General features: G+C 44.0%; 1 protein-coding gene across 2 annotated transcripts in view; it reads right to left on the bottom strand.

Moving 5' to 3' along the window:
• The window catches only part of fat3a (FAT atypical cadherin 3a), a 220568-nt gene that overhangs the window by 53999 nt on the left and 143057 nt on the right, over positions 1–23512 (bottom strand). For both annotated transcript variants that reach the window (XM_080428619.1, XM_080428620.1), the window contains exons 6-9: positions 22871–23081; positions 13437–13576; positions 2934–3209; positions 20–230 (exon numbers count right to left, since the gene is read on the bottom strand). In XM_080428619.1, coding sequence (XP_080284745.1) covers positions 20–230; positions 2934–3209; positions 13437–13576; positions 22871–23081 — 838 coding nt within the window. The remainder of the gene's footprint in view (positions 1–19; positions 231–2933; positions 3210–13436; positions 13577–22870; positions 23082–23512) is intronic.

The following is a 23512-nucleotide window of genomic DNA, read 5'->3' as shown; positions in this document are numbered from 1 at the left end:
TCAGAGGTGCTTTGCTTACCTCCTTCAATGGAGTAGATTAGCTCTGCATTCTCGCCTTTGTCTTTGTCTAGCGCTGTGACTTGGACCACAGCTGATCCAACTGCGGCCGACTCATAGACGGAGCCCTCGTACAGTGCACTGGTAAAGATGGGGACATGATCGTTCACGTCCTCTACCTCAACCAACACCCGAGCCAAGTTTCTCCTGTATGGGAACTCTTGGTCCTTAACCTGTGGGAGAAATATAATCCAAGTTAATACAGTGGGCATAGGAGCCTGTGTTCACTTTTGGCACTTCTCCACATCTCCCGTACGGTACGGTACAGAATGGAAAGCATTTGATCTGAGCCTTTGATCTTGAGAGAAAGAGAGAGAGGAGAGAAGAGAATCAAAAAACAATGAAGAGATAAATAAATGTACGTGGGCAATGCTAAAGAGCAACGAGGTTAGCTTTGTTATTTGGCGTTATTTGGCTAAGCCATTGCAGCTGTTTGGGCTTCACCCAGCTTCACCCATGCAGCATGGTGCCAACCACAGAGCGGTATCTAATACAGGTCAGGGTACGGTGGTCCAGTGCGGGTCAGTTGGTAGTCGAGAGAGTGAAAAAAGGGTGCCATGCCCTAATGTATCACACCATGCAGGTGATGTGGAGAAGTACAATTGTGGCTCTTGGTTATGTACAGTATGTATGTACTGTAAGTAGAATACATTTAAAATTCAGCTTCAGTCAATGTTTGCTTTCACACTCTAAAAGACAAGTGATGGATAAACAAACTTGAAAGTACGAGCCAAAGATTTAAAGAAAAGAAAAGAAGAAAAAAAAGGGTGGGGGGGGCTATGGGAACCAATTTCACTCAGGCTCTGGGATAGATTTAATCTTTAAGTTAGTGCTTCCAATGAAATAGAATTGAAGTGTCACATTATGACTGCTATAGGCCCCATGGGTACAAGTAATCCCAACACTGGAGGAGAAGATGAGAATTACTGGGTTAATGAGATAGATATTTATGCCCCGACTCTCAAAAACAACTCAATGGGATCAGAGGCAAACCTCCATTTCATGATAGGCGCCACACACAGGGAGTATAAATAGGTTAGTATTAGCATCCAAATTAGCACTCAGCTCTGCATTATGAAATGCTATCTCAATATTAAACAGAGCCAGTACAGCCTGAATAAGACAATAAAACATCACAATATTTGTTTTCAAATTTCTTATTTAATTTTATTATTCGTTTCACTCTAATGGATTTTAATATATTTAGGTCTCTCGGTTCTTTACAGAAGCAAAGACTTCTCAACAAAGACTTCTCATCATTATACATGATCTTTATCAGGGAATCCGTTACCGCTGACCCTATAACAGCTGTACAGTATGTGCAGCATGTTTGTGTTGCCTGTCCTTTCATTTCCTGTGTGTACACTGCAATTATGAGATAGCAATCACACTGAAGCCTGTACAGTTCAGCAGATGCACAGCAAGCACAAGCAAGCATGCAAACTGTGTGCTCTCTGTGGCCCAGCCCGCACCCCGTCATATTGCACAATGCAGAAGATTACAGATACTATCAAGTTTCTGCCAAGCCAGATTACACTAAATGTAAACGGTGCACCTGGGAAACGAAAACATATCCCCTTTTGTAGGAAAGTGTCACACATACTTCCCTTCCCTCCTTATCGCCATCAAAATGACACATTTAACACATTGAGTGCCAAACACGAGAATCTTCGTGTTTGCAATTTTGTATTTTTATTTTTTTTCACACACGCTCTAACGCAACTTTGTAATGACCCACGGAGCCTGTCAAATGGAAAGGACGGATGTGGATCCGTGCCAAAAAACCTACTTCCCGTCCACTCCCATTACATGATCTTGAGAAAAAGCTCCATATCTCCCTATCTTTTTAACGAGGTGAAAACGAGCCATTTTCGACACACGATCACTCTGCAATGGTGGATCGCGTGAGAAATGTTATTGTTCCAGGCGTTAGTCGGTTTAAAAAACCTCTGGCACTTATTGTGTTAAAGATGACTACTGCACATTAAACCAATGATTACATGACCTGAGATTAACCAATTTGAGAGCGAGGAAAGGTAATTTCCTACTCATGACAGTATTTATTTTTCTACTGTATATCCACTGAACATTTCAGGGCAGAAAATACCTCATGAGGGTCTACTCATAAGGCATCACATATTCACACCCACACGTACAGTATGTACATAAATCATTGTCAGTACACGTGACATGATGTAATTACACTCTGTACTAAGGCACGCTTAACATACTCCTGTAGCATTGAATAACTTCATACACTCCACGAAAGCTGAATGTGAAATTGGAAGCATACGCCCGTTTTCACTTCTCTGCTCTCGCTCCACATTTCTCCTCATTTACCCACCAGTTTTTTTGGCAGCTTTTGTAGAAAATCATTCCACTTCCTCTGATGAGGAGTACATGCTGGGTTGGTGCTCTGTGTAATTAGCTTAATTGCTTAATGATGAGCTCAGGTACAATAAGAGCGCAGACAAGATTATAGCCTCGGGCTCTTTGACTACACGAGCCCTGAAGTGCTGGAATACATTTCTCCAGAATGACTATGTTCTCCTTTGCCAATTAGAATGAGTTTAATTTATGCTCAGAGAAGTGCCATTTCTGAGACCGCACCTGACATTAATAATCAATCTCCTTAATGAAACATACTTGACCATCGACGATGGTAAATTAAGGATCTTCACTGTTCTGACCTGACCTGTGGCTGCTCTTTGTTTCTGCTCTTAGTTTTTTATTTGCCAGGAAAATGTACTGTATATGCACTACCTATAACTGAACATATGATGCTACTTATACTACATGTTTAAAAAAATAATAACAAAATAAATACATCAATAAATCAATAATAATACCATAATTATAATTATTATAGTTCTTACCATCACGGTGAGGATGTGCTGGGCCCGGGCCTCGTGGTCCAGCCTCTCGGTGGTGTAGATGGTGCCCGCGGTGGGGTCGATGTGGAACAGACGCAGGCTGCTGGGGTCGATGGCGCTGTGGAGCGAGTAGGTCAGGCGGTGGTGCTCGTCGCGGTCCGACGCCAGCACCTGGACCACCTCGGTGTCGGGCGGCGTGTCCTCGGAGATGGCGACGTCGTACGTGAGCTGGGAGAACATGGGCGCGTTGTCGTTGTTGTCCAGGACGGTGATGTGGACCTGGAGAGAGAGATGGATGGATGGATGGATGGAGAGAGGGGAAGAGTGGATAGAAAAGAAAAGAGTCAGTTAGTAAAGTTATATTATTCTGCTCAGCAGTACAGTATCTTTAGATTACGGTAACACCCCACGAAAAAAAACAACACTTAAAGGGATAGTTCACCCCCAAAATGACGTTTTTTTCTATCAATTAGTCACCCAATTTCTTTGTTTTTGTAGCATTCCTAAGCCAATAATTTGATGACCAGCGGACCGGTAGAAAGCGGTTCCGGTTGGAGACAAAAAAAGGAGACTCTTTGTTTCTCCTTCCGGAACCGCTGCCGGTCATCAAATTATTGTCTTAGGGACAATGCGACAAAAACAAAAAAATCCAATTCAAGTCTCCATGAGGTGACTAATTTGGGGGTGAACTATCCCTTTAAACCCTCAAGACTTGAAATTGGACCTGAGTTCGCTGTGTACTTGGACAGCTTTTTTTCGAGTACCAAAAAACGCCATTTTTTTTTTGCCCATCCTCGACACGTTTCTTAGTTTTTCTGTCTTTTCTCTCCTTGCTTTCTCCTAGCTTTCAAAGGCAACAGAGGCAGTTTAACTTGAGCGACAGGATGATCGCAAAAATGTCCACAAATCCGTCACACCTCCATCACCAGACAAAAGTATATAGGTGTGTTGTTTACGACATTTTTCAAAGCGTCCGTCTGTCCCTGGTTTTCCTGATGCTTTGAAAAGTTCAAACTTCAAAGACATCGGGGGCAGTGGCCATGGAGTTAATACTACTAATAATAAACTTTATTTTTTAAAGCAAAGTTCTCCTCCTACAACCTTCCCTCTCAGATTTCCTTACCATCTCAATAAAACCACTCTCCCTCTTTAAAAACACACTGTGTGTTCTCGTCTTCATGCCTAAGGGCGCCGGAATGGCCAGAAATGCCATTGTAGATTTGAGTAACTCCCACACACATGACAACACTGTTCAGACATGAAGGCAGTGCCGGCTTACTGGAAGGGCTTTAGGTGCTGCAGCACAGGGCACCAACCTTGGTGGGGGGGGGGGGGCACCAACCTTGGGGGGGCACCAAACATCAGGGAGAAAGTGAAAGAAGACTGAACTATCGCCGCAATAGCGCCAAAATGTAGAAGCAAAGGCTGCGCTAAAACAGTGAAACACGCCGGTGAAGTGACAATTTTCCACGCTATATTTAAATATTTGAAGAAATAAAATGAATGTTACTATCAAAGTATATATATATATATATATATATATATATATATATATATATATATATATAAAAAAGGAAAAAAACCTGCAATGACTGACTGTAGGTGTTGTGGACCCCCAGTTCAATAACCATGATGTGACAAGTACATTTAAATGCTCTGCAGCACTGCATATCGTCATCAATCATACTTTACATGACTCAGAATAGTGACTTGTACCGCCCGTTCGGTATAGAGGATCAAGTGTGATTGTGTTTTTTCTCCGGCAGCTGCATCTCAGATGTTTATTCTCTCTGTCCCACAGGAGTGCAGTGGAAATCAAACAAGAAAACACGTCGCCTAGCTTTCAAATGCCGTGATTGGGTCTGGTCCGCCTGGATATCTCCTGTAGGCCTTTATTCCCAACAAATAACGGGTACAGCTGCAGTAAGTGCATGTTGTTGTCAATTAGTTGTACGAGCTCTTGTCTTATTGGATCTTGTTTATTCGATACTTATTTGTTTTAGCTCTTGCTCATTTGATGTTCCTATTTGTCTCATCTGTTTAAGAAAGTACTGTAGGTAGCTGATTTATTGGACTTTTACCTTAGCGCTAGGTGTACTCTTAGTTGCTTTTTTGGGCGGTGAAACCGCCCCTATAAGTGAGATTTGGAAAAATGTACATTTTCCTGCGCTGTGATCTGGGCCCAGGAAATTTGTACAATTATCCTGCGCTGTGATTGGCCAATCACAGTCTATTCAGGACTGTGATTGGCCAGTGTCACATGACACATGTGCATAGCCCTATATAAGAAACCATAACTTGAAAAAAAACAAAAATTTGTTTTTTTCAAGTTATGGTTTCGTCCATCATAAAGAGTGTTTCAATAAATGTATTTATCTTTTGTACATGATTGGTTGACTCCATTCAGTATTGTGATTAGCTAGCAAGACACCGCCCACTTCACACAGGGTGTGATTTTTAGAAGAGAATGCACTTAAGACTTCTGGTGATTAGTAGTTTCCTTGCCTACCTATGTTGAATGCACTTATTGTAAGTCGCTTTGGATAAAAGCGTCTGCTAAATGACTGTAATGTAATGTAATGCAAGAGCAGCGGGCAAAAATATAGCTAAGCGAAAGCTTCTGTGAATCAGTGATGGAAAAAGTACTACATTTTTTTACTTAAGTTAAAGTATCAATACTGCAACGTAGAAATACTCTGTTGTTACAAGTAAAAGTCCGGATTCAAAATGTACTTGCGTAAAAGTACAAAAGTATTGGTATAAAATGTAGTACTCATTATGCAGAATGTCCCATTTAAAGTTCTCAAATGTATACAAATCTTTTGAAAATAGCAGATATACAAGCTCACAATGCTAGTGTTTGCAAATAAGTCCAATTTATTCCATTCATTCATGATTCAGATCATGTTACATAAGTGGAACAGTGATGCGTGCTATAGGCATACGGCTATAGCTTTATGTGTGACGTGCTCAGGGCAGTGACTCATGGAAAACTTGAGTCACGAACGGCGAGTTCACGGTGATGATGCGACGCATAAAACACACAAAGTAGCAGAGACGGCGGGGTAAGGGGGTGGGAGGGGGGGGGGCGGGCAGATATAGGCAACCAGGGAGATAGAGACAGACGGAGAAACAGAGAGACGAGCAGAAAGCATGACAGAGATGCGGATAAAGAGCCAGAAATAAAGAGGCAGATGAAAGGCAAATATGGACAGACGGAGAGGGAGAGTGAGGGAGAGAGAGAGTGTGAGAGTGTGAGAGAGAGAGAGAGAGAGAGAGAGAGAGAGAGAGAGAGAGAGAGAGAGAGAGAGAGAGAGAGAGAGAGAGAGAGAGGTGGAGGGATGGGGAGGAGTGATGGGTTGGTATGTATGCTCCCAGGCAGAGGGGTCTATATTTAAACCAGCAGTTGGCCTTCCGTTGGTGAACTGTGGAGATTTCCCTCGGCGGGCTGGCCTCCACGCTGGGCCTCCATCTGGGATACTCCGCCGGAGGACAGACACAAAGCCCAGGCTTTATGTCTGTGTCTGCCTTACAGGTGTGTGTGTGTGTGTGTGTGTGTGTGTGTGTGTGTGTGTGTGTGTGTGTGTGTGTGTGTGTGTGTGTGTGTGTGTGCGTGCGCGCGTGCACAACTGTGTCTGTGTGAATGCATTTACAAGCAGTGGTGTAAAGTAGCTAAGTATATTTACTCAAGTACTGTACAATTTTGAGGTACTTTTACTTTACTGGAGTATTTCCAATTGTCTATACTTTTACTTTTTCTCCACTACAATTATTTGAAAACTTTTACTAGTTACTTTACAGATATAAATTATTACATTATAAAACATACATTAACCACTTTAGCCCTATTTTATATCCAGGCTATTTGAAATACAAGCTTGAATTCAGGACTTTTACTTAAAAGAGTACTTCTACATTGCAGTATTGATACTTTTTCCACCACTGCTTACAAGCGTATGTGAGAATGGCTCCATGTGTGCCGTCTATGTGCATGGCAATTTGATTATGTGTCTGTGTTCGTGCGCGTACTTGCTTATTGAAGAATGGCTCCATATTGTGTGTGTGTGTGTGTGTGTGTGTGTGTGTGTGTGTGTGTGTGGGTGTGTGTGTGTGTGTGTGTGTGTGTGTGTGTGTGTGTGTGTGTGTGTGTGTGCGTGCATGTGCATGTGCATGTGCATGTGCATGTGCATGTGCGTGTGTGTGTGTGCGCGTACTTGCTTATTGAAGAATGGCTGCATGTGTGTGTGTGTGTGTGTGTGTGTGTGTGTGTGTGTGTGTGTGTGTGTGTGTGTAGGTGTGTGATGTGTGTGTATATGTGTATTGAAGAATAAAGCCCCCCCCCACCACAAACAACCAACTCCCACTCCCCTGCAGAATGTAATGAGGACCGGCTCCTGTTTTCATAGCAGGGAGTCATTATTGACTGCATGCACTTTGAGAGACAGAGACAGAGAGAGCGAGAGCGAGAGCGAGAGCGAGAGAGAGAGAGAGAGAGAGACAGAGAGAGAGACAGAGAGAGAGACAGAGAGAGAGAGAGAGAGAGAGAGAAAGGCGGGCGGAAAACTTGCCAAGAGAAAATGCAAAGAAGAAAACACAAGGACATGAGAAAAAAAATTGTAAATGGCGAGAAAGGGAACTTTAAAAAAAAGTCACTATGCGATTTAACCCATTCAATCCGGGAACGCATCTCTGTCATTTTAGATTTCTTTGGCTATTCAAAAATATCAGATCTCATAGCTCATAGCGCGGGCACTCGGCGCTATGTATGAAATCATGAAAAAGTGTGCAAATATTTGAATTCTTTTTTTTTTTAAGCAGACATTTGTAACTCAAATCTTTGCTTCTGGGGGGTGCCTGGAACTAAATATTTCACAAATGTTCGCTTAAAAAAAAAATACATACTCCAAGATTCGCACAAAGTGTCACGATTTTTCAAAAATAGCAGATATACAAGCTCATAGCGCAGCACCGAGTGCCGCACTATGAGCTTGTAGATCTGCTATTTTTGAATAGCCAAAGAAATCTTAAAATGACACAGACGACGCTTTCCCGGTCTTAAAGGGTTAACAAAATGTGCATGCGTGTGTGTGTGTGTGTGAGTGCATGTGAGTGTGCGCACATCGTACAGTACTGTATGTTCAGGGAAGCGTGACACTTAATCCACCTCCACATTGACCGAGATGTCACATTTCTCCCGTTTCCCAAGGCTGGAGGCGTACGTGCGGCGACACGACAATGAGACGAGCCGCGGATACGACAAAAAATGTCACATTGTATACATCAGTATAAATGAAATGCACATCTTATTCAACATCTGCATGCCTGGTCAGAGAACATCCTTGAAACGTCCTTTGAAGTGACACGGTGAGTGGCAAGTGTGCGGATGTGTGCACGTGTGTGTCTGTCAAGGGGTGGAATAATGTGGTGTCTCACTCGTTTGCCATGTCAATGCCGCCGTACTTCTCGCATTATAAAACTGCTACACAGTAAAAATCCTCAGTGTTCCTTTAACTCTCACGGGTCTATTTGGTTACATGTAGACTCTCTCTTGAGGTACAAATGGATAAACTGAGGATTTTACTGTGTGATGTCATATATGGTGGGCAGCTCGCCTGCAGTGGTGGAAAAAGTACTCAAATGTTTTACTTAAGTAAAAGTATATATACTGCAATGTAGAAGTACTCTGTTAAAAGTAAAAGTCCGGAATTAAATATATTAAAAATATTTTACTTGAGTAAAAGTACAAAAGGATTGGTATCAAAATGTACTTAAAGTACCAAAAGTAAAAGTACTGAAATGTTTGAAAATAGCAGATCTACAAGCTCACAACGTGACGCGTTGTGAGCTTGTAGTATAGGTATAAAATAGGGCTAAAGTGGTTAATGTATGTTTTATTATGTAAAAATGTATCTGCAAAGTAATTAGTAACTAAAGTTTTCAAATAATTGTAGTGGAGTAAAAGTTCAATATTTGCCTCTGAGATGTAGTGGAGTAGAATTAAAAGTATAGACAATTGGAAATACTCCAGGAAGGTAAAACAACCTCAAAATTGTACTTAAGTACAGCACTTGAGTAAATGTACTTAGTTACTTTACATCACTGGGCGCCTGTGTGTGTGTGCGCACGTGCGCTCACGTGCAGGCGTGCGCAGGTAGGGTGATATTCCACCATAACTTGGCTTTCCATGAGAACTTAATACAACGAGTGAATCTAATCAAGAATCTCATGAATTTCATTCTAATCTAAACACGTGTAAGTGGGAAACAAAACAGTCAAAAGAAAAATTATTTCCTGGTGTCCTCAGTGAAATCATCTCGTTGCGGCCAGCTGGTTGCGGAGCCCCTTGCGGGGGTTGACTGTAGCTCATACCAAGGGGACTGGTGGGACTGGCGGGCTCGCCTGGGAGCCAAGCCACGTGCTGGGACCGAGTTGGTTTGAATCTAGCTCCTGCTGTCACCATTTACTCATCCTTTATATTAGTTCCATGTCCATCATCCCCCGTGCTGTCTGAAGAACTAATACAATACCGAGGCTCGCTCCTCCCTGAGAAAACAGCACCTCATAGCACACACATATCTTGGCAGTGGGTGGTAAAAGTACTCAAATGTTTTACTTGAGTAAAAGTGTCAATACTGCAATGTAGAAATACTCTGTTACAAGTAAAAATCCGGAATTAAACATTTACTTGAGTAAAAGTACAAACGTATTGGTATCAAAATGTACTTAAAAGTACCAAAAGTAGAAAGTACTCATTATGCAGAATGTCACATTTCACAAGTTTTCAAATGTATACAAATCTTTTGAAAATAGAGATCAGCTATTTTCAAATAGCCGAAATGTATATAGGGTTGAAGTGGTTAATGTATGTTTTGTAATAATAATCAATCTACAAAGTAACAAGTTTTCATATAATTGTAGAGGAGTAAACGTACAATATTTGCCTCTGAGATGCAGTGGAGTAGAAGTAAAAGTATTGGAAATTGGAAATATTCAAGTAAAGTACAAATACCTCAAAATTGTACTTAAGTACAGTATACTTAAGTAAATGTACTTAAGTATTTTCCACCACTGCCTCACAGCACACACACACACACACACATCTTGTTCATATTATTTTTGCCACAGCACTTTTCACAACCGCGCCTAATCCAAATGACAGGTGACTTCACACAGTGACACCTATATGCCCAGAGGGGCTGACAAAAAGAAACACGGATTAAAAAGCCGCTGGGGTTCTTTGAAGGGTAGAACACTGTCCTTTGTCACGCAGGCTGCGACTTTGGGTTACTGCAGCGGTGACGGGAGGAAGAAGAAGAAGAACGATCAGAGTAGACGGGACGTGTTTAGATATCGCCTCAGTGTTTGCCGATCAATCCGATAGGCCCCCAGATGCGTTACACACCATCATTCACCGGCCAGGGTGACACAGGCGATCAGTCATGTCGTTTTCAAAGCAACCGGAGAGCAGGACCGGATGGGATTAAGCCCTCAGGAGAGATAAGGAAGGCAGGCGAAGTGTACGTACGGAGGCCATATCTCTATACTGTCAAGATGCCAGAAGGCATGACTGGCATGGACTGTGGATTATGGAAATGAAGGCATGGATGTATTATCCATGATGTAATTAGACTGGATGTTATTTTTGCATATTGCTGTGAGATGCACACGCTCTTCACTTGCTCATCAAAAGACATACATGTTTCATCAGTGGCCATACCCTAGGTGGGGTTGGCGAAAGGGCCTTTCCGTGTGGAGTGTGCATGTTCTCCCCGTGTTCCCTAGGGTAGGTACCCTCACAAAAAACATGCAGTAATCCTGGTCACTATACTGCCTCCCCCTGGTCAGCCCGGGGGCGCCTGATGGAGGGGAAAGGAACTGGTTGGAATAACGTGTTCCTTCCACGCGCTCCGTCCTACCGGGACATACACTACTCCTGCCAGTGTCTTAGAGCTAAAGCTGGTCCTTGGGCTGAGTAGAATGGCTGCCCCAGGCCGTTCTTCAAAAAAGAAGATGTGTACTTAAGTGACATGCCTGGCTTTATCAATGTTCAATGAAAGGTCAATAAAATATGAATTAACTAATATTCATAGGTAGCCTTATGATGCTGGAGCGTCTGGGGAATTAGTGTATTTTCTCCAAGGACATCCAAGGACTTTACATCCCAGTGTCAGTGTCGACAACTAGAGCCCAACCCAATTGCACGTGTCCTGTTACCAAACGCCACTAAATGACTGTGTACTGTTATTATTCTTTATGTCCTTTTACACTCTTTTTTTTTAATACAAACTATTATGCTGCAGTTTAATTTTTATTTCATGATAAACTTTTTTGTGCTGCCATCTTGGCCAGGACTCCGTTGTAAAAGAGATTATGATTCTCAATGGGACTACTCCGGTTTAAAAAAGAGCATTTAAACTTTAATTATGCAATGAACAAGCAATAGTGTGTAAACATAAAATACACATAAACTGAACTTTATTTTATTTAACCATTAAGTCCTATTCAAACATTTGTGAAAAAACAGATCTACAAGCGGGCACATTGGGAGCTCGTAGATCTGCTATCTTTAAATGATTTTAAAAGGTTTCAAATCGGGTACATAATTCTCTATGTTTCCTTAAATCCTCACTGTGTGTGGCAATTTATGATGCACATTAGGTAGATAATTGTTATCCATATAATAGCCCTAATTGTATCCATAATTAGGGCTTTAAAAGGCATGTACAGTATGTACAGTTGTTATATAATATATACAGATTACCACGGTTTAGCATATTGCCAACCTGGACAAAAAGTGTAATGGTGATGGCTGACCCCTTAATCATCTCTAATGTGCTGAATCCATGACTCTATGGCAGAAATGTATTCCTTTTAAATAAGATAATCTGTTACCGTTACATCATAGTGTTATGAAAGAGGCTCTGTGTACGGTTGGAGTTATCTGACTTACTCGTCAATTAATTCATGTCTAAACACATTTATCTCTACAACAACAAATCATGTCTAAACAGGTTCTTTACCAAATGCCAATAAAAACATTTAATTTCACAACATTTCAAGTTACAAGGACAATTTTCCACTTTGAAATTGATATAACCTAACCGAAAAATGCTTGGGGCAATAATATGCTCCTCAGATACCAGTAGCCTTATGTAGACACGGGGAAAAATAGCATTTGATCAATGCAACAACCATGTTGTTGGCAATGTTGACATGAGACGCTGAGCTCATTCCACAGCGAGGTCACTCATGCTGACAGTTCAACATGCAGTGGCCCTTTTGCATGCACTAATTGGCCAGCTGCTGTCATATCAGCCTTTCAGATCCTTTCATCACTCCCCCTCCCCCAGGGCAAATTAAGGTACAGTATGTCATGAAATAGTAATAACTACGTTAATAACTCCATTGCATCACATAATGCTGCAAGCCAGGGTGATTTTTGCGTATAGCTGTGCATATTGTTTGCACGAGCACACACACATCCATTACGGGTTAGGGGCGACTCTGGCCTGAGGCTGGTTGGGCCATGGTGCAGCACAATATCAGCGAGCAATTATAACTGGTTGCAAATGAAACAGTAATTAAAATAATGGAAATAATGTAATATGTGAGTTTAAGTAGCCCAGCAGCCTTCCCTACAATTCTACATTTAACACATTCATTGCCAGGTATTAATTCATTCATTCATCCCCCACTGCCAGCGGTTTTACCTTATTTTGACGATCCACAGAAAAAAAAATTCAACGCAGATGTAAACAAACGATGTCTGTCGTTTTCACCAAAAACGCAATCTGGGAAAAGAAATCCGAGATAAATGTATCCTCCTATAATTTGCGTAAACTCTGTCTGTCTGTCTGTCTTGGGTCGTGTCTGTCTTGGGTCGTGTCTTCGTCTGTGCCCGATCAAACTGCGCATGCGTCGCATCCAATCCAGCCGCGACACACTGTTGCCCGTGTGTGTGTGTGCGCAGGCGCGCACACGCTGGCTCTGTGTGTGCGTGTGCGCGCACGAGACGACTCGCGCTAAACGTTGCGTGTGTGTGTGTGTTTGCGACGGGACCCGGGGGGTTCCGCGACGGGGGGGTGTGTGGGGGGTTGCCCGTGGGGGGGGGGGGGGGTTGCCCGTGGGGAGGGGTGACCGCAGGGGGTGCCGCGGGGGGACCGCGCTACAGGACGTGCAATAACCCCAAGTTTGCAACTACTTTCGTCTGCGCCCTTCACCGGGTATGGTCTATTTTCATAAATCTGATAACATTGTAGCGGACGGGGTGAAAATGTTTCATTTCCGGGTGTATCCTTCTCTCCAAGTCAAGGCATCATTTATAGGTTGGTGAAGAACGCCCTCTAGCGTGACCACTAAAAACACCAGATGATGTAATATTGACAATGACGGTGAAGCGTTGGATTTGAGATGACGTAATATTATGTCCATGGCAGTCAATGTGTTAAATGATCAGACGCTGTACCGTGCACTGGGTACCGTGCCCGCGCGCACAATGTATCCTACCTGTGTGAATGCGGTGTTGGTGCCATCCGTCACCTCCAACGTCATGTTATAGAAGGACCTCTGCTCAGCGTCCAGGGGCTTGGCAATGAGGATGGTGCCCGCACCCTTCTCTATGTCAAACAGGCTCTCTGCGTTCCCACCTGGGCCAGAGGAGGGAAGAGTTAGAGAAGAGGCATATGGTATGACTTCTCACACACACACACACACACACACACACACACACACACACACACACACACACACACACACACACACACACACACACACACACACACACACACACACACACACACACACACACACACACACACACACAGTACAATTACTCATAGATAACAGATCCACTGAGACACATGCACACAGGTGAATATGAATACACATGTATACACAGTTGAGTGGATGCATACACACGCTCTTTCGTTTATGTTCAAACACACATACACACACACACACACACACTAGGGCATTCACAACTAATGATTTTTACTAGTCGACTCATTTGACCAAGTAGTAGTCAACTAGTCGACTAGTCGAAATTTACATTAAAAAAACGTTTTTTTTTTTTTAGGGGGGGGCATTGTTTTAATGCCATCCTACTACTATATTACTATTATTATTATCCTCCTGCCCTTATTTTTATGGCGTTTTAAGGGAAGCGCTTCTGGCACAGCAGCACAGCACCACAGCAGCGTCTCCAAGGATTCCCATTGCCCAATAATAGGCTTTTATTGGGCATACTTTTGACCCCCTTTTGATAAAAAATAAAGTCAGTAGGATAATAATAATAGTAAGATGGGCCATTACTATGGCATTAAAACAAATTACAAAAAAAAAAATATATATAGCTTTTTTTTTTTTTTTTCAACTATTCGACTAGCACCAACAAAGTCGACTAGTGGTTACTAGTCGACTAGTCGACTAGTTGGTGAAAGCCCTAACACACACACGGACAGCTAGCACTAATGCGCACAGCTAGCTTACACTTTCATACATTCATAGTCGTGTTGTCTCCTCTCATTTCTATTGAGGTGGAAGTCATTGTCTCATGATGATGTTTGAAACATTGATATGGGTGTTTGTCAGTGAGAGACGGGGGACAGCTAGGTAGAGTTGTGTAAGTGTGTGTGTGTGTGTGTGTGTGATAAAGTGGTGAGTGTTTGGCCTGGCATGGAGCCTCTGCACTGCTCCACACTTGCAAGGCCGTCAACAGAGACAAACCAACAGGCAGAAGCACGAGCTCACACAAACACAAGCCAGAACATGATAGGGGCCATGCAAACAGCGCTGAAAAAAACACAGTGTGTGTGTGTGTGTGTGTGTGTGTTTCTTTGCATGTGCACACCGCTCTGTACATGTGGCAAACGGATGTTTAATATGAGGTTTGCCATTTTGCTTGTGAGTGTGTGTGTGTGTGTGTGTGTGTGTGTGTGTGTGTGTGTGTGTGTGTGTGTGTGTGTGTGTGTGTGTGTGTGTGTGTGTGTGTGTGTGTGTGCGCGCGCATCTGCTCCGTTCTGTTTGCAATTATTCCGTTTCTCGAAGCAAAAGGAAGTCTTCACGTTGCATCCCCTCTCTTCCAGCCGTCATGGTGAAATGAGGGGGAGCTAATAATGCTTTGCTCTCCAAGATGCCGAATTAAAACATGCAGTGTCAATGGAGCTCGAATGGTGACTGTGCTTATGTCAGATGTTACCCTGCTAAGAACAGGCCTTAATTAAACGACAGTCTCATTTCGCCACCCAAATTGATTTAAATGGGGCATTTGGCCCATGCAGGAGTTAGAGTATAATGTGTAGCTTTATTAGTGGGGTGGATGTGGGGTGTGTGTGTGTGTGTGTGTGTGTGCGCGCGTCTATGTGAGAGAGAAAGAATGTGTCACCGTTTGCAAGTAAAAATCCCCAGTGTTAATATACCATAGCTCTGAGTGTGAAAAGGGGACGGGTCCATTTGGGTCAATTCTTTACACTCAAACAATGAAATTAAATTGTGGTTGTGATTGGATGTGCATGTGTATGGCACTGTGTGCGTGTGTAGCTGTCAATGTGTGTGCGTGTGTCTGTGTGTGTGGTAAGCCCGTGGTGCAGACTCAAAGGGATTCCTCAGCGGCGTCTCCATCTAATAAATCCATGACCTCAGCCCAGCACAGCTTAGACTGCAGTCTCCCTCTGCTCAACTCTGTGTTTACACGTGTGTGTGTGTGTGTGTGTGTGTGTGTGTGTGTGTGTGCGTAAACCCAATATGTCCGTGTCTGTGTGCGCGCACGCCCGCATGCGTGCCCGCAACCGAGTCTCTTCCCGGTTTCTCTTTCCTATTTAAGTGATCTTTATGCTAAACACTCAATTCTCTTAAATCATAGTAATTGAAGCGACGCAGCTCTAATGGTTTTCCTGAAGAGCACTGTGGGCTAGCTCTAAAAAGATACTCATTTCCCTGTCTCTCTCCCTCCCAGACGGTAAAAGATAAAGTCCCTTGACAGGTGAAAACAACTTAATGAAAGCCTATACGGTGCCATTACCCAATGCTCTATATTGGGAATTGCAGTTGTTGTGTTAGCAATGAGGAATTGCTGCTACACCGCGTTTGTTTACACAATCTTTTCTTCTTTCTTTCCTTCTTTCCGTCTTTCTTTTGTGCTTTACAATGTACTTCCCATTGACCCATTCACGAAAGGCGGAAAACCGCTACAGATTTCATGCTACAATGTGGTGCACATTCACTCAGAGACGCCAGAGGCAACCATGCGAGGCATGGAGAAATCAGAGGCTCAGTGTCTTACTCGAGCACACTTTGACACGTGGCCAGGAGGATCCGGGGGTCAAACCTGGAACCTTCCAGCTCCCAGACGACACCCCCCCTCCTGAGCCGTGGCCGCCCACATATACATATTTCCTGGCTTAGAGCAAGCATTTGATCACATAACTCGGGACGCCGTGTCTTAATACACCTAACATATCAAACAACATTTCAGATCCATTTGTGTGCCTATTTTTAAAGACACAAATCATAGAGATGAATAATTAAAAAGAGAAAACATTTATTCATCCATGCTGTGATCACAGATGGCTTGAAAAGTCTCTGTCTCTACCATCGAACCCAATATTCTCCATTTGGGAGCAGAGAGGAGGAGGCAGCCTGGGGTTTGGCAGGGACCAGCGTCGAGGCCGGAAAAAGCCTCCTGTCTGCCGCCCGACAAATTACAGAGGGGGGAAACTGAAAGCTCCGCAACACGGGGCTGTCATTAAACCTTCTGCCGTGGACTAAAATTGGCTCCCTCTGCCTTTCCGATGCACATGAAGAGACGAGAAAGGAAGAGAAATGCTCTTACAAAATAAAGAGATAATTACAAAAAAAAATTGTGGGAGAGATGGGGAAGTGTTTATTTTTTCCTTTGACAAGAGCTGAAGTTGCTACTTTGCGTAACCAGACAAAACACAGCCAGCGGACAAAAGAGCGAGAAAAATGGGGACACGGCTCGCCCAATGTTCTGAAGACGCGACGGCGGTGAATGAAAGGATGTGGGCCAGATTGTGTCTCACTTATAACCGCTTCCACTTCACTTCAAGCTGAGCTCCGACGACAACAACAAACAAACAACATGACCCCGTTTGTGGGTTTCTTCTGGCACTGACAACGCGCAACGGACTGGACATATAGGCGATCAATCCATAGACCCCGCCTGCACCGCTGGTTTGGGGACACAGCTCTGATCTGACCAGCCATCGGCTTGTTTTGTCTGGCAGGACTTGATAGGCCGAGCAGATGTAACGTTTGGCTCGGGGAGTCTTGGCTATAGGCGGATAACTCGTGCTGTGCGCGTTTATGGGATGTGGTGTGCACGCAGCCGAAAGCGGGACACAGTGCATACGTCCAGTGGTCATAGCTGATATATGGTTGGAGCGTGAGTGTATATTTAAGAGGTTTTTTATACGTCTGATGAGCGGACTGTACTTGGTGGTAATGGGTGTGTTTTGCAGCAGGTGGGTTTCGATCACATGTGCAGGTGCGTGAGTTCTTACCCATGGGCAATGTGTTTGCTGGCCGTGTGGGAGTGGCAGTAGCAATTGTTTGAGAGGGAGAGAGAGCGTGTATGTATCAACATGTACATCCCCCCCCCTCTGCCGATGATCTCTCCATCCCCTTAGTTGCCTACCATTTCTCTATCACCCAATACCACGGGTACAGATCTTACTCTAGAGTCTGTCTTGACCTGAAAACAACCAGACACACCTTTTGCTCAACAACAAGCTCTGAGACTATTAAGTCCATAGAACCTTTGCCTCTGCTCCTCCTCACTGTGTGTGGAGGATCTGAAACTACGGCAGGTCTTGGCCCTGTTCATCTTCTCACTGTGTTTGCTGTCTTGTAATTGCACAACTTCACTCTCACTGGCATCTCAGTCTATTCTGTCCTCCACTGGCCAACACAAATGCACGTGCACGCGTGCACACACACACACACACACACACACACACACACACACACACACACACACACACACACACACACACACACACACACACACACACACACACACACACACACACACACACACACACACACACACACACACACACACACACACACACACACACACACACCGCACCTTCCATCCCTTCGTACACTGGTCTCATTCTTTCTAAAAATGCCAATTACTTGCAACAGCAGACTTTTCTCCTCAGCTACATGGCAAAAACCCGAGTGAACATTTAACTCTGAGAGTGTATTCATGGTTCCAGTTCAATTAATACTCAGGATTTTGTCATCTGATCTCTTGTGTTTCGATGTGCACATTGTATCATTTTATTGAAGGTGTAAACAAAGCACAGACCTGCTGTATGTATGGGCTACCTGTCATCGCAAGACTGTAGTTGTCGACAGGCTGTCAATAGACAGTCTTGTCGCGATGACAGTTGCGTTTTTAGCGTTTTAATGTGGACGGAGATTTGTTTATAAACGTGCTCGTGTAGACGGGAATTGTTTTGAAAACCAAAGAGGAAGAACTCTGTTTAAAGAAATGCCCATGTACGTGTGGAGTGACATTCTCTCTTCCCTCAAACACCTCCATCTTCTCATACTCTCTCTTCCCTACTGCCCCCATCACTGCCTCAAACTGCACTTACTGTACATAAACTCTCTCTCTCTCTTTCTCTCTCTTTCTCCATCTCCTGGCAACCTCCACCTCTACCTTCCTCCCCAGCACTAACTCTGTCTCTCCCTCTGTCTCCCAGTGGTGTTAAGTAACTAAGTATGTTTACTCAAGTACTGTACTTAAGTACAATTTTGAGGTATTTTTTACTTTAGTGGAGTTACCAATTTTCCATACTTTTACTCCACTACAATTATTTGAACATTTTAGTTACTAGTTACTTTGTAGATTTTGATTATTATTACAAAATATACATTAACCACTTCAGCCCTGTATACATTTCGGCCATTTGAAAATAGACGATCTACAAGCTCACAATGTGTCGCGATGCGACTCATTGTGAGCTTGTAGATCTGCTATTTTCAAAGGATTTTGGTATATTTTATACATTTGAAAACTTGTGAAATGGGACCTTCTGCATAATGAGTACTTTAAGTACATTTTGATACCAATACTTTTGTACTTTTACTCAAGTAAAGTTTTAATTCCGGACTTTTACTTGTAACAGAGTAATTCTACATTGCAGTATTGATACTTTTTACTTAAGTAAAACAATGTAGTACTTTTTCCACCACCTCTCTCTCTCTCTCTCTCTCTCTCTGCCGGGGGCAGAGTCAGAGGGTAGCTGCCAGACTCTGGCTGTCTGACCAGAGGGTCCGACTGACCGCCTCCTCACCAGTCACCACCTGACCCTGGACTCCCACAGCCCAGCACAACCACTCATGCACCTAATTGGGTCTTGGTACAAACATGGAAGGGTGTGTGTCTGTGTGTGTGTGTGTGTGTGTGTGTGTGTGTGTGTGTGTGTGTGTGTGTGTGTGTGTGTGTGTGTGTGTGTGTGTGTGTGTGAACATGGTGCTGGTGATTGTGCTTGTGTAAACCTGCTTTTGAAGTGGAGACGTGTGTATGAAGGCCAGGTGTATGTGTGTGTGTGGTGCATGTACCTTTTGTTGTGTGTCTGAACTTGTGTAGGAATGTTGTGAGCCCGTATAAATGGCATCCTGTGTGCATACCATGTGCATACACAGTGTGTGTGTGTGTGTGTGTGTGTGTGTGTGTGTGTGTGTGTGTGTGTGTGTGTGTGTGTGTGTGTGTGTGTGTGTGTGTGTGTGTGTGTGTGTGTGTGTGTGTGTGTGTGTGTGCGCGCGCGTGTGCGTGTGTGTGTGTGTGTAGGGTGGCTGACAGCTCGGGGGTGGTGGCCGTAATGTGTCCCCACTGATGCTACTAACAGCAGGTCATTAAATAGAGCTGTCACTGGGGTCGCCCAAGGGCTCGTCGCCTAGGGAGGAGGTGTTACCATGACAGCAGCTAGGGACTCTGCTAAGCAGGGTCCGATAGCCAATCATGGGTGTGAAAGGAATTCCACCAAACCCCCTAATCACTTCCATTAACCTTGGAAGAAAGGGCAACAATGTACATTAATGTAGGAAACAAACACACACACACACACACACACACACACACACACACACACACACACACACACACAGAGACAACACAAAGACACGATCACACATACACTCTTACTCCACTCTTGCCTTACGTGATAACCCCGCCATGCCCCCCACCCGGAGCCATTGAGAGAGAGAGTTACGACATTCCCATAGACTTCTGTTGTAATCAAATAATCTTCATATATTATTCAATATTCTATCATTTATTGCCAAAACCAACTTGCAGTTGATTTGGAATTTGTTTTGTTGTGCTCAGAGATAACAACAAGAACAAGACCAAGACGAATGCGTAAGTAACGTTTACCATGGTTAGTTCCAAATCAATAGTTCCAAACACTACTGAGTCGTTCCGGCTCTGAACCCCGCCATTCATCAGCTCGATACATGAACCACGTGATCGCGGCGCGGCGAGATCAAAGGGTGTCGTAACTCTCTCTTTCGGCGGTTCTGCCCCCAACCAACCAATCACAAGAAGGCACGAGCAGCACTGGGCGCACACAGGTGATGAACAATGATGAGAAGCACAGGTGCAAATGATGAATGGCGACTGAACAGAAAGAGAATAAAAGGAAAAAAAGAAGGAACGGGGGGAACGAAAATAGAGACAATAGAACGGGGAGACGAAAAGAAAAGGACTGTGCTGGAGGGAAAATAACCGTTCGGGGGATGGGAGGGGTGGGTCGGGTCGAACTGAGATACCTTCTGTGGAACAATTCCTGCCACAAGCGTTCTGTAGAATATAGAACATCTCACGAAAAGGCCTGGGACCTTCCAGGCACGAAGCATTGAAGAGAGAGAGAGAAGGAGAGAAGGAGAGGCCAGGAGAGAGAGAGAGAGAAAGAGATTAGGCGAGACAGGAAGGACAGAGAGAGGTGAACAAGGAGGAGGAGGTTCTGCCAGCAGTGTACTGTGAGAAAGGAAGGGGGTCAGGGGGGGTATTATGTGGTAGGGTGGGGCAAAGGGATGTGGAGGCAGGGTTAGGACTGAATTGGGAATGGGATCCCGGGCCAAAATAGACCTAGCGAAACCCGACAGGGCCCGTCTGGTCCCAAATGATCCTTGCAGGTCCTGACTTGACCAGAATGAAACTGAATGGCCCTGAAACAGTGCCAGAAACAGTGAATTTCCAGAGGACTTGGGGTCAAATATAATTTTGTAGAATGCAGTATGAGTACTGTAGTGCAATTAGTGGTTAATGTTAATTCATAGCAAAATATGATGACATTTGCCCCTCGTGCTCAGTCTAGTTATGGACGTACATGTTCCTGGTTTCTGAGGCTCATCATTTCAGTTTGAGGGGGAAGCATCATGTAATGCAGGGGTCTTCAACGTTTTTCAGGTCAAGGACCCCTTAGATGAGAAATAGACAGAGCACGGACCCCCACTATATATTGTATAAAATAGTGTTGCATATTAAACTATTAACCCATTTGTTTTGGGGATTGTGTGATAATGTCTTATCACACAAAGGTTTTGAGATGGGGGTCCGTGGGGGTCCGTGGCCGAATACATACTGTATCATTTTGGGTGGTCCTTGACATGAAAAGGTTTGAGCACCACTGATATATAGCAACAGACATTTTTCAGAAACCAGTTAGGAGTTAGAAGACATTTGTAGATGCGTTCCCGGATTGCGCGAGAAGTTAAGCTTGCGCGAAGAGGAACAGAGAAGTGGAAAGGCGCACAGGGCGAGAGAGAGGGACTGACGAAGAGAGAGCAGAGTGTTGACGCAAAGCGAGATGGAGAGAGGGGGAGGAAGAGATAGAAAAAGAGCTATGGAGAGTGGGGAGTCAGAAGCATTAGCCAGAAGGTATCTCCACCTGGATACACACTGACTGCCACTGCTTAGTGACGCCGAGGGGAGGTAATGGGTGATGCATTGTGATAAATGCAGTCCTGGTCAATGCAGTTCATCCACTCACCACCGGGGCTGGTTGCCCTCTTGATAAACTCAGCTACTGCGTAATGGCTAGAGACACGTTCAGTGAAGATAATGTATCGCGTTGACATTGCAAATTAAATCCATTAACATTAAAAGTTGTGATCCATTTTTGCATGAAATTAATTAAATCAAATAAGGTCTACCATAACATAATATTCACACCGTTGAATTGAGCTTAGTGAACTGGGCATGACATAATCCTTTAAACCTTTCATATGGGTGAAAGTGAACAGTGACAGATCAAAGGGGATTTGAGGGTGCCATGTTCACACATTTCAGGGGAATGTCACACAGGCTTTAAAATTGGTCATAATGTTCTTTACTAAGAGTGGGTTAGAATCTCTGCAGCAATGATAAAAAAATGTCTCATGAATATTATTAACGTAAATCTCTTAATAGGCTAAATATTAAACAAGCACAACATAATAAGGGTTTGATTGTGTCATACTAACAACGTAAATAGTTTTTGAAAAGATTGAATTTAACTTCAGTATCATTAAAACCCACTTTTACAGAATTATCAGGAGAGGAACTGTTTACAGGTTCTTTTTCTCTCTTTGCACTTTGCTATAAAGACTTTTGGCAGCGGGCAGAGGTGTGTGCTGAATCGCCATGGTGACCATGGGATGGGCATAGGAGAAGAGAGAGAGAGAGGGCGGGCACACCTGCACGGAATCATGCAGCGAAGGCACAGCGCCTGAACTGCTCCTGACGCACACAGACACACACCGACAATACTGTCAGCCCAAAAAACGCCATGCACCAAAGCCTAGGCACGTCCTACTTTATATTCCAAGCCAATCAAACAACATACCCCCCCACTTGAAAATCCAGCAATGACAAACAGTAAAGACCCTTCCTCCTCGCCTACGGGGGGGGGGGGGGGGGGGGTTACCTGTAATGTCAAACCATAAAGGGTATGAGCTCTGTTGCATGGAGACAACGCCCACGATCTCAGCCACTTTGTCGTTCTCCATGACGGTGAAGTTGTAGTAAGGCTCGTCAAACAGGAGGGGGAGGGCCGCGGGAGGGGGTCGGCGGATCCACTCGATGTGCAGGCGCGCAGTGGCCGACTTCTGAGGACGGCCGTTGTCGGTGGCCTTGATCTGGTAGGCCGGCAAAACAGAGGGCAGAGGGGGTTCAATTATAGAAAGAGTGAAAGCAGAGCTACATGAGAGAAAACTATCAAAGCAGAGTGCACCGAAACAATATAGACGCAAAAAGCACAAAAACATAACATGCCCTTTATTTGGACATTTACAATGGATAAAGTCGATACCAACATGACAAAAAGCCGAATACAAAGAGATAATCAAAGGAAGTCTGTTGTGACAGTTGCATTCTGAACTTCGCTCGTCTCCCTCCAGAGAGATAACAAAAAGGTCACAGACAAAGGAAAGGCTTTCAAAAGGAGACTCAGAAAGGCACACAGACATGAAAGTAACAGAACGGGTTTAACAGACCCACCATAGATGGGGCAGTAGCACCTGTCTTAGGGGAATAACATAAAGCCCTATGAGATTAAAGAGAGGAGCAA

The sequence above is a fragment of the Gymnoscopelus braueri genome (assembly GCF_963280865.1).
Source record: "Gymnoscopelus braueri genome assembly, chromosome: 5".
Taxonomy (NCBI): Eukaryota; Metazoa; Chordata; class Actinopteri; order Myctophiformes; family Myctophidae; genus Gymnoscopelus; species Gymnoscopelus braueri.
Note: the sequence above shows the minus strand (reverse complement) of the source record. Positions and strands in the feature narration are given on the sequence as shown.